Consider the following 12555-nt stretch of genomic DNA (forward strand, 5'->3'; position numbering starts at 1 on the left):
TAGCCATGATCTTGACCTTTCTCACGTTTGGGTAAGGTCCATGTTTCCCATCATAGTCTGCCCACTTCAAGATGTCCACCATCTCCACCACCTATACAAAGGACATATTTGAGGCCTTAAATCTCCTGGATCGGGACGTTTGTGGCTCCGGGCTTTCGTCGTCCTCCTCGTTGCTGCTCTCCTCTGCATGCACTTGCTCTTTCTTCGCCATGTGCTCTCCCACTGCACCAAAAGAGAAGGGGCGGGGAATATACTATAAAGAAGGTCAGGGGCGGGCGGAGTTTCACGCATGTGCAGTGTATATAAAGCATAACTCACGTGCGTCGTACGTACAATCTGTGAGCGGAGGGATTAGAGTAAGTGCCGATTATGATAACGAAGGTACAATTTGAACTTGGGGCATCAGTGGTCTATACTGCTTATAGATTGAGGCCTATATTGGGACAAGATTAGGAGAGTTTAGCCTGACATTAGGGTTTGTCTTGCAGATAAAATGGATCGATTCAATGATCACGACTTCCTCCCACAATTCATTGATATGTACAGAGAGCTGCCCTGTTTGTGGCAGGTAAAACACCCCTTTTATACTAATAAAAGAAAGAGGCAGGCAGTGCTGGATCAATTGCTGGAGTTGGTGAAGCCGCAAATCCCTACGGCAAACATCAACTATCTGAAGGCCAAAATTGGTGGCCTGAGGAGCACATATAATAGGGAGCGCAAGAAGGTTCAGGATTCCATGAGATCAGGAGCAGCAGCAGATGACGTTTATGTCCCCAGGCTCTGGTACTACGACAGACTGCGATTTCTGTCAGACCAGAGTGAAATCAGGCCATCACTCTCAGCCCTTCCTCCCACACTTCCTTCCACTCTTCCTTCCACCTCAGATGAGGCTTCAGAAGTCCAACCTGGTCCTTCCACCCAGGAAGAAGATGTGGAGGAGCCCAGCTTGAGTCAGGTATAGCACTGTTTAACATATTTCTCAAAATTGTGTTTATTGATGAACAATAAACTAAAACTATGTCCCGTTTTCATACACAGGAAAGCCTCAGACAGGGGGAGGCTGTGCAAAGTGGCAGCCAGGAGGTGGCGGGGGAAAGTGGCAGCCAGGAGGTGGCGCGGGAAAGTGGCAGCCAGGAGGTGGCCAGGCCCAGTAGCCTCCAGGTTCCTCCCCTCCGCCTTCCAACAAAAAGTACCAGGAAGGGGAGGAACGTGCAGGAGTCAGCGCTTTCTTTGATCCGGAGGCTACTGCGGCCCTCAGAACCACCCCCAATCTTCAAGAGGCCTATGCCTGCCTGGTAGCCAGCAAAATGCAGGAAATGGAGTTGGGCCAACGCCTCTTTTGTGAGGAAGTGATCTATCTGGCCCTAAATAAGGGGTTGAGGGGTGAACTCACAAGCAAAACCCACCTGTGTGAGTTGGACCATCCTCCTCCAACTCCTGCCACAACTCCAACACCAGAGCCACAGCTTGGAAGCAAGCGTGGAAGCAAGCGTGGAAGGAAGACAAGAGAGTGATGGTCTGGGTTCAGTCTGGTCTAACAAAAGACCCAGGCTGTGGTAAAACCACAGCCTCAGGACATACATGTCATCTGGACCGTATTGTGCTCCCTATTAAATGGACTCCTCAGGCTACCAATTTTGCCTGTCAAATAATTGAAGTCTGCCCTGGGGTACAAAGGCTTTGCCAACTTCACCAGTTTATCCAGCGTTGCCTTCCTCTTTATTTTGTTATGACCCCCAATAAATGCCTATTTTATTTTCACAAATACTTGGCTATGTGTTTTAGTTCAAAAAGGACAGTTTGTTAGTAGGCAGGTACATTTCAAAAAGACAATGTCAAATTAACAAGGGACACCAACACCAACCAATCTCTTTGAGGTTAAAAAAATACAAGATAATAATGGTGCTGTGGTAACTTGACACACAAAACGAGAAAAAATATTATGGAGATTACGATAAAAAAAAAAAAAATCAGGAGATCTTGATAAAAAAAATTTTAAAAATTAGATCACTATAAAAAAAAACAAAAAAACATTATTCTGGAGATCTGGCAAAAAAAAAAAAAAAAAAAAGATTTATGAGATCATGAGAAATAATAAAGAAATCAGTTTGTCAGAACTCTGTGTGAATATCAGCAGCAAAACAACTTCATTATTCTAGCATTATAAAGAAGAAGAGAATGTTCTACATTAAAAGATTAAAAACTTTGCAGCGTGACGAATGTGCTATCTCCATTACGAACGCTAGTTTTACCAGACCGAGCGTGTCCGTCTCGTGCTTGATTCAGAGCATACGTGGAATTTTGTGCATCGGAATTGTCTACACACGCTTGGAATTTCCAACAACGGATTTTGTTGTCGGAAAATTTAAGAACCAGCTCTCAAATTTTGTTTGTCGGAAATTCAGACAAAAAATGTTCGATGGAGCCTACACATGGTCGGAATTTCCGACAACAAGCTCCCATCGAACATTTGTTGTCGCATATTTCGATCGTCTGTACGTGGCATTACAACCAACAGGATATGCTAATGACTTAGCCAGGGTCTGAAATATAAATGCATTTAATGGTTGATGGTTAAAGAAGTATCTTACTAGATAGTAAGTTAGGTAAAGGCTGCAGTAGTTGATTAAAATGATTAGGCAAATATTTTAGGTGACTAAAAATACAGGGTTTATCATACTTTAATAATATTTGTTTTCCTCCATCTGGTTTTTGTATCTACAGACACCAATAACCAATGGATTGTATTTGTTGTGATCGCTATTTGTTTGCTTTTGGGAGTTGTCATATATGTGGCTGGAACAAGGTAAGTTAATTCTACCAAATATGATTTATATAGATTCATAAAGAGTGTAGTTTTGCACAAAATGTGGAAAAATTATAACCTCTGGAAGATTTTTTATTGCTTTCACTGGGGAGATTTCCCCACATTTCCTGTGCTAGCGATAATGTTCAAGTCTTACCTCTCCACTACCAAAGACAAACAAACAAGGTAAGAACAATTAAGTTGCGTTCTTACATTCTTATTGGAGATTTCCCTTAACACGCATAGATACTGGCAAAGAAAGTAAAGGAAAGTCTACCCAGTGGAGCCACACAGAGCAGTAAACAGTAAAAAAAAGGTCTCACCCTTTTCCACTCTATCCAAAAGAAGAAAATGTTTTGGCTAGATAATACTTTTAAATTGTAAATGAGAGGCCCTTAACTTAGTAAAAATGACTGTTCATATCACAGTGACATACAGTATGTCCTATTTATTGGTCAAAAGCAATCAAACCATCATGATAACCCAAGTGAAGCCAGTGCTTGCTTTTCAGTGTGGCAGTTCTAACTTCTTATTAGTTCAGGTTCTTAGGCTTGGTTCATACGGGTGCGACGCGGGAACCACAGCTATTCCTGTGCAGGTTCCTGCATCGCATCTGAATCACAGGCGGTTCACACTGCTCTCTGCAAACCGCTGCGGGTGTCAGTATAAAGTTAATGATACACCCAAATTGGTTCGCAGAACACTGTGCGATATGTGGAATTGGATGGAATCAAATTGCATGGATCTGAACACCATGTGATCCGATTCCAGTGCGGACCAAAAAAAGGGTCCTGCACCATTTTGATGCGATTTCAGCCATACAAACTGTATGGCTGAATTTGCATAGCATAGACATTGCATGTGATGTGCACAGGAATGCGGTGCAAATAACATGCAATGTCTGCAATCGCATAAGACCCCTTTCACACTGGGGAGTTTTTCAGGTGATTTAGCGTTAAAAAAAGCGCCTGTAAAGCGCCTGAAAGAAGCCTCATCTGCAATCCCAATGTGTAAGCCTGAATGTTTTCACACTGAGACCCCTTTCACACTGGGATGTTTTTCATGTGCTTTAGCGTTAAAAAAAGTCCCTGAAAGAAGCCTCATCTGCAATCCCAATGTGAAAGCCCGAGTGCTTTCACACTGGCGAGCTGCATGGGCAGGGCGTCAAAAGTCCTGCAAGCAGCTTCTTTGCAGTACTTTCGTGTTTTTGCCACCGGGCTGGGTGCGCCAACGGCCCGAGCCCTTTCACACTGCCAGCGCCAGAAAAACGCCTGAAAAACGCCCCAGTGTGAAAAGGGTCTTAAGCGGCGCCTTGCCAGCGTTTTTTGGGTGCTGGCAGTGTGAAAGGGCTCAGGCTTTCACATTGAGATTGCAGATGAGGCTTCTTTCAGGCACTTTTTTTAACGCTAAACCGCCTGAAAAACGCCCTAGTGTGAAAGGGGGTCTTAGTGTGAACCCATCCTTACTCTGAAGTGCTAGTACTAAAGTGCAGTAACCCATAGCAACAAATCAATATTACCCAAATTTTTTGCAATGATTTACTGTTCTCAAGAATTACCACCTAAGAATGAAAACATGTTGCTGAACTGGGTTGTATATGCTACAAATTTTTTAGTAGCAATCAAAGTGTAGTGTCTTTTTTTCCATAGAAAAGTAACTTCATAGTATTGCTAGTTCTTTAACTTTAATTTGGGGTTTAAGAAGCTTATTTTAAGCTTTACAATGGTTGTAAAGACTCAAGGTTTTTTACCTATATGCATTCTATGTTAGTCTGTAGGAAAGTTATAGAGGCCATATACTATGGTATATATCTGAAAACTGATCAATCCTGATGTACAGAGTGATGGCCTATCTCATTTCTTGAGGCCCAAAAATGCAAGCATTTTTTGTCATAAGTTTTTGGAAAATGAAGACTTTTTTTTTTTAACGTACTGCCTACAGTACAGCGTCATCATGTAACGGGTTTGGCGGTGATCAGGGACACCACGGAAAAAACGGTACAGACAGTACAGAAAAAAAAAATAATAATATAAAAAAAAAAATTTTATTTATTTTTAATTTCTTATTATATATTTTTCTTTTTTTACAATTTTTTTTTAACACACTTTGTCCAGAGAAATATAATGTTACCATAATAACATTGTACTACTCTGGGGAAGTGATCAGTATTTTTTTTTTTTTTTTTACACATTATGTTCGCATATTACAGTGCATTACATTGCTATATGCAAGCATTTTACTGAATGAAATCAATTCGTTCAGTTTGTTTTGTTGTGATTAGCTGTGATTGGTCAGAGCTAATCACATGGTACAGATAGACTGTGATTGGCCCAGTCTGTACCATGTGATCACACTGACCAATCACAGCTAGCAACACAATTGTATACAATGGATGGTTTGAAAGGAAGCCATCCATTGTTTACAACTGTCATGTGACCTGCTGTGATTGGTTACAACGGTCACATGGTACCGGCAGCGGGCTGGTACAGTGATCAGTCATTGGCTGTGTCTGGTGGATGCAGCCGGTGACAATGTGCCGCCTTGAAGCGCAATCTGGGAGGACGTCATTTTATGTCCACCCGAATGAGGTTCCTGCCAGCGTCATCTTGCCATAGACCTGGTGGGAACCAGTTAAATATAACATATTCATTGGAAGAACCATGTATCTCTATAGACAAACATCTAGGGGGGGTCAATTTTCTAATGTTTTTACCCAAAATTCAGATAAAGTTTGCTCCAGATTAATTTTCACTTTTTTTTTTTTTTTTTAATGAATATCCTCTTTATTGCAAGTTTACATTTTCACAGAAAGGCAGATTCTATACAATTGCACGTATTAGGAAGAAAGTCTCACCTTTGCGACCCTGTTATAGCTTGGTATTGGTACTATTGGTGTTAGTAGCTTTTTTATTTTTGGTATTTTATTTAAAAAAAAAAATTTTTACCATTTTTCTTTCAAACAAGCACTTTGGTGTAATTTCAGACCTTCAATGTTTCACCTCTGAGACAGAGAAAGGAGATTGAGGACACAACCCTCAATCTGCATCTCTGCAGCCTCAGCTGCAAAGAATAAATGAACAGGAAGGGCTCTGTACAGAGCGTCCCTTTCATTTACAAATGGAAGCATAGTAAACATATTTTATTATGCTTCTCTTATGAATGGACACAGACGCAATCGGTACCGATCACTCACTGTGTCCATTCAGAAAAGGAAGAGGCCAGTAAATTATATATTTAATGGCCCATTTCCCGCTCTCCATCCTTACACATTCTCCGCAGCAGCCGGTGGTAGAGGAGAGGGGGGAGGCCAGCAGCACTGCGGGGGTTGGGGGAGGAGGGACCAGGGGAGCACACTGAGGCTTAGGGGCAGCAGTAGCCTGGATAGGAGGGGTGATGAGGCAGCATATAAAAGAACCAATCCCATCCATTTTCCTCCTGTAGCTGCTGAATGCCTGCGGGAGGGATAGGAGGAGAAGCAGGCTTTCAGAGACTGCAGGAAGAAAATGGAGGGGATTGGTTCCTCTATATGCCGCCACCCCGCCTCTATTCAGGTGTTCAGGGGGTCGCGTCACAATTGTGACAACTATAGTTACGCCCCTGGGAGTAGGGCAATGTTACTACACTACTGTACAGGTATCCTGGATGATATAGTGCCCTTCAAACAGAAAACACCTCCACCGTGCCACTAAACCCTAAATTAACCCCAAAAAATTGCTAATTTTTTAACTCCAAAAAAAATTTAAATAATGTTGAGCTGCCCCTTTAAAAATACATGAACCAGATATTTAATCCTAAATGTCAGTCATTCACCAAATACCCCAAAAGACACGTAGGATAAATATGAGGTGCTCTAAACAACTTAAACATCAACGTGTTAATAACACAATAGTGGTGTCACCCTCTTATTGTGATCTTTACACCCTCGTGTAATCTACTGTTGTAAACAACCTATAAATCATATAACAAATGACAATGAAAATTATATATATATATATATATATATATATATATATATATATATATATATATATATATATGACACTTCACTCCATGCTGTGAAATATCAGAACCTCACATCAAAGTCAATATATTTCAAATCAATCAGCCCAAAAGGAACTGTTTGTGACAAAATATATTTAGTGACGAAATATAAATCAAGTGTCCCACAAAAAATATATTCTCAATCTTTGATGAACACGAACGAGTGATTCCGTGTGTCTTCCACCTCACCACCGTGTTCAGTGAATCACACCGTCCAGAAATGCACTCACACACTCACACTATTGGAGCACTTTATTTTCTTTTATGTGGATCCATTGAATAACAATCACCGGGGACATCGAATGATTTATTTGCCTTGGAGTGTGGTAAAATATGCGTTTATTGCCTTGCATGAGAGTGCTGGCAATATAAATCGGTGAGTGCATTTCTGGAGGGTGTGATTCACTGAACACGGTGGTGAGGTGGAAGACACACGGAATCACTCGTTCGTGTTCATCAAAGATTGAGAATATATTTTTTGTGGGACACTTGATTTATATTTCGTCACTAAATATATTTTGTCACAAACAGTTCCTTTTGGGCTGATTGATTTGAAATATATGGACTTTGATGTGAGGTTCTGATATTTCACAGCATGGAGTGAAGTGATTGTACACACTTTCTTTCACTTGAGTGTCATATATATATATATATATATATATATATATATATAAAAAATTTTCATTGTCATTTGTTATATGATTGTAGATTACACGAGTGTGTAAAGATCACAATAAGAGGGTGACACCACTATTGTGTTATTAACACGTTGATGTTTAAGTTGTTTAGAGCGCCTCATATTTATCCTACATGTCTTTTGGGGTATTTGGTGAATGACTGACATTTAGGATTAAATATCTGGTTAATGTTACTACACTGTTTGCATGCTTCATTTGCACATTGTGTGAATGTGAAAATTGTTATGTGTTAGTCTTACATAACAGGACACAAAAGAATATTCTTTAACACTGGATATACTGCCACCTTCAAGAGAATTGGACACTGGGAAGCAATGCTGTAAAGGACAGTCCAGTATAGCCTCTCCTGCTCCAAGCATGCCTTTTTTGCTAATGTGCTTAGAAGAATGAGTTTTCTCTCTGCTCTGATAGAAGCAAAACCTTTTCACCTTTCAAGACATTTTTTTCTTCAAGTAAAATTCTTCAGTTGCTGCAGAGCCACTGGGGCTCTTTTTTGCAGCTTCTGGATTGTTTACCTCTCAGCTTTGCCCTGAGGTACTGTACCTAGAAACCGCCAGGAAGAAGATGTGGGGCTGGCCTTTAATGCTGCTCACTGGGCACTGGATCCTGTGTTTGGTTTTCACTTAGGTACATGGTGTAAGACACTGAGTTAACCGCAGGTTTCTCCACAGGTCAAAGGCTAAAATACACCCATCTGGCAGAACCCAATCCCTAAAGATTCCCTAGTACGTATGCTAGTTGGATGATTGAAGATTTCTGCATAGGGTTTGTCTCTAACACACTGCCTATGTACCTGGGGGAGCCGCAGGATGGAAGGACTCTTTAAATGGAAGCCCAGGTGTGCTGCTTTGGTCACCTAGGGGTATAGTTGCAGAGTGTCGGCTTTGATACATTCAGTCACAATTGGGCAGTGGAAGAGGACAGTTTACTGTTTGAATCTGGTGCCATTTCTCTGTTTCCCAGGCTTCGACTCAGGCGCCTTCACTAAGCCAGTGCAGCCACCTTCTAGGTCGAGCTCACTGCACATGTGCACACTATTTTGAAACTCGCCCATGGACTCAGCTCAGCCGCAATTGTATTAGCGTGTGCGCAAAACGGAGCGTACACATGCGCATATGCACACTCATGTCCAGCACCAAATGGCCTATCTGACTTGAACAGATTGCTGAGTGGTCTTCAATTGGTTCCTGCTTTACCTGCGCACTGATTTGCTATACTGAAGAAAAGAGAGTACCCCTCTGTGGGACTTTATGGGCAAACTGGAATGAACACTATACTGATTAAAAAGTTTAGCAAAATTTAATAAAGTATTAAAATTGTATTGGTGCAAACATCACGATAAGAGTACATAATACAAAATACAGTATATGTTACCGTATACCAAGCTCGTAAAGAGCTAATGAATAGGCGTAGAAATTGCTTCTCATTAAGTCCAATGCGTTTCGGGAATGTAGAAGTATATCCCTTCTTCAGGGGAATGGAGAAGATCATAACTTGAAGACATTCTAAAACAGAACATAGCATAGATTAAGAACATATAGCAGGACATGAAATGTGCACAACCAATACACAGTGAAATGTACATACCAATGCCGTATCATATGAAAAGTAATTAAAAAGAAAGATGATATAGCTGCATCAGGTGAGAATTTCCCTAGAGGTGTATCACCCAGTTGTATGGGGGAACCCCTGAGGCCCGAAATGTCCCTCACAAGGATCCACAAAAATTGCAGCCGACTCAGCCAGCGAGAGGTGGAAGCTTCAAGGATAAAGTAGGTTCCAGAGGAGGAGATATTGGAAGTCAGTGTGGATATAGGTAGTGTGGCTCAACCTATAAGAAACATAAATATGCAGTGGTAGATAAGGGAGTTAATACGTCAAATAAAAGAAAATCATTAACTTGAAATAATAGGATAAGAATATCCTGAGTATTTCCTATATATAAGCTTATTATAGGACATGTATTTGTTAAAATTGTCCAAGTGTACTAGAGACTGGCCAAAAACAAGATCATAATATAGATATTTTCACATGCACTTTATTGCAATGATCAGTCAGATCAGTGTATTAGAGACCTAAAGTTTGTGCCTCCCAAAAATGTCCAGTGAGGGTTCTAAGGAGCCTACCTTATGATTGCTTCCTATGCATCACGCGGATCCCCTCCTGTGTATAGTCCTCTGAAGCAGCAGCAGCGTCTGCATCTTGCAAACAGGCTGCTTTTAACTGTATATGGGCGCCAGCGCATGCGCCTTGCGGCCGTTTCAGACGTGGTCACGTCCCTTTGTTGCTCCAGACGTGATCACGTGGTCTTGTTGCTCCATCATGTTGCTCCGCATCATCACAGATGCGATGATGCTTGATGGGAGGCTGTGAGTTTGTGAGAGATTAAGGGCCAATCTGATCAGATCATCGCTGTACCAAGAGGCCACATATAGATCCCAAGAGCTGCGAGTACACGGCGCTCCCCCACCCTGGGGTGGAAGGATGCCATGCATCCATAGCCCACCGGCGCACAATGATAGCAGCAAATGCATGGGAAGGGGGCAATGCACAAAGGGGTTGGGCATGGGCGATACCCCGCAATGCTGCAAAACACAGGCCGTCCATCTCAGATGGTAGGCCTTTGTGCACCAGGCGGGGGCATGACGGGGCCAACAAGGTGAAAAAAAATAAATAAATCACTCATCAGCATCAAGCTGGGAGCTTGAACACCAATAGGGTATATATAGGAGGATAAAAGCACCCATAAAAGGGTATGGTTAAATATGAAATAAAATCGTAATGATACTCCAAAGTTCCACGTGTACACCAATATTATATGGAATTGGACAAACTTTAGAAGATCATGGGTTGGCATGCATGTAACAAAAAAACCATGGCTGGGACAGTGCACAAGATGAGCATCTAGAGTAGTAACAAGGTCATGGGGAATGAGGAGATGTCATCTGAAAAGAAATGGCAAAACAGGAACATATGGAAGAACAACATTAGCAAAAAACACCAACATTACACTCCTCATAGAAGCAAAACAGAATAACCACTTTCATAGAATATCAATATGGCACAATGTTAATGTATTTGTCAATTGTGATGACAGTTGCCATAGAAGAGGATGTGGCTGAAAATTTCTATTCGATTATAGACGCCTACGTAGAATGAAGTATGGTTAATAAAAAATACCTCATTCCGTGGCAGGTCAGTCTCTAGTTAGCATATTGTCATTCTTTTTCCCATCCCCCTCCCCCTGATATAAACAGGACGATAGCTCAGTAGGGTGTTAAGGCCCGGTGGTGTAGTGGCACCTAATTCTGCAATCCATCGTACTTCTCGTTGGAGTAGAAGTTTGCTCCAATATCCCCCCTATTATCGGGATGATCCTGATCCAGGATGGTGAATTGGATATGGGGTGAGATGCCCTGATGGCAATCTCTGACGTGTCTTCCAAGGGGGAGGTCGGGATTAGCATTGGCCATGCTGATGATGTGTCTAGATGCCCTCTTCCAGAACTCGAGTTTGGTTTTCTCTACGTATAAGCTATTGCATCGGGATGTCAGTAGGTGAATTACCCCTAGAGTTTTGCAGTTAGCAAAATGTTTAGGTTTGTACAGTTTGCCATTCGGCAGAGTTGTATTTGATTGTGTGTTCATATATCTACAATATGGACAGCCTCCACGTGTGAAGGTACCCAATCTTTTACATGGGTCTGATCTGAATGTTCCTACATATTCGCTTCTGACTAGTTGGTCCTTCAAGGACTTGGCTCTATGGTAGGTGATAGCCGGAGTTGTTCGTATATGTGGACTGAGAGTGGGGTCAATTTGCAGGAGGTGCCAATATTTTTCTATAATTTTTTTGAATGCCTTGTGTTGTTTGTTGTAGATTGTGATGATTCTAGTGGTTTGTTTTTGAGTATCTTTTTTTATTTGAAAAGAGCAGGTCCTATTGTACATGCCCACGCGCACGTCAAAAGGCCTTTTTGAGGCAGGTTAACGAGTGATTTGCTATACTTTTCTTCCCGTGCACGACTCGTCCTATCTCCTGAAAAGGAGAAAGATATGAGGTTATGAATTAGGTTATACATATAGCAAAACCACAGAGTTTCATCCAATACTCAGTTGCCCAACAGTATATCAAATACAAGTGTAAGTGAGGAGTGACCCCCTCCTAAAAATGTATCCTGAGCAGTGTGTGCATAATGGGACAGCAGTCACACTGATCAATAGGGGAGAAGAAGCATTACATTATTAAACAGTGTTTCTCAAAAAATAGGCAGTACCTGTCATGGGCCCACCTATTTTGTGACTCAGATGTTAACTGTCCCTGTAGAGGATATCCTGGTGTTAATGGACCCTATGGATAAACAAATTAAAAATCTTTCTAAAGCTCTGTTGTGCCTTGCGGGCCTTGCCATCCATCTTGCTGCTGTGGCCATGTTCATGCTGTGGCCATGCTTCATCTGCTTGTCTAGTTCAAGGCCATGTCTGAAGATCCTGGTTCTATACTTACGAATACCTCTGTCCTCCAACATCTGGAGCTCCTACCTGTATTTTTTTTGCTTATTGTTTGGATGGGATTGCGGATACAATCCACCAAATATTCAGAATGGGCACCATATCGGTGCATATGTGAAAAACCCTTTGGCTTAAATATTAATCTGCGGAACTTGATTGGAAGAAGTGCCTTTTGAGGATGCCTTTCACCAGAAAATTGATTTTTAAGGAATCCCTTGATAGCTTTAAGAATAAAACTGGGGGGTAGGGAGTACCCACTTTGGCCCCAGAAAAGAATGCAAAAAACTGGGTGGATAAGGCCCCGGCTCCTGAAACAAAACAAAGTTTCTTTCAGGCTTCCAAGGCCAAGACTGGAATTCAGCTGAGCAGTAAGTCCAAAATCCGCCCAGTCTGGAGGGAAGTGCTCCTCACTTGTTAACACTCCCAGAGTGTCCAGATATTCTGTCTATCCATACTCACATGGTTGCTTTTGGTATTGCCATCACTTCTGCAGGGTGAT

General features: G+C 41.7%; 1 protein-coding gene across 2 annotated transcripts in view; it reads left to right on the forward strand.

Moving 5' to 3' along the window:
- IL12RB1 (interleukin 12 receptor subunit beta 1) overlaps positions 1-12555 on the forward strand; it is a 144179-nt gene that overhangs the window by 107403 nt on the left and 24221 nt on the right. For both annotated transcript variants that reach the window (XM_073599691.1, XM_073599697.1), the window contains exon 13: positions 2725-2806. In XM_073599691.1, the coding sequence (XP_073455792.1) occupies positions 2725-2806 (82 nt within the window). The remainder of the gene's footprint in view (positions 1-2724; positions 2807-12555) is intronic.

This window comes from Aquarana catesbeiana, linkage group LG01, assembly GCF_042186555.1.
Source record: "Aquarana catesbeiana isolate 2022-GZ linkage group LG01, ASM4218655v1, whole genome shotgun sequence".
Classification (NCBI taxonomy): domain Eukaryota; kingdom Metazoa; phylum Chordata; class Amphibia; order Anura; family Ranidae; genus Aquarana; species Aquarana catesbeiana.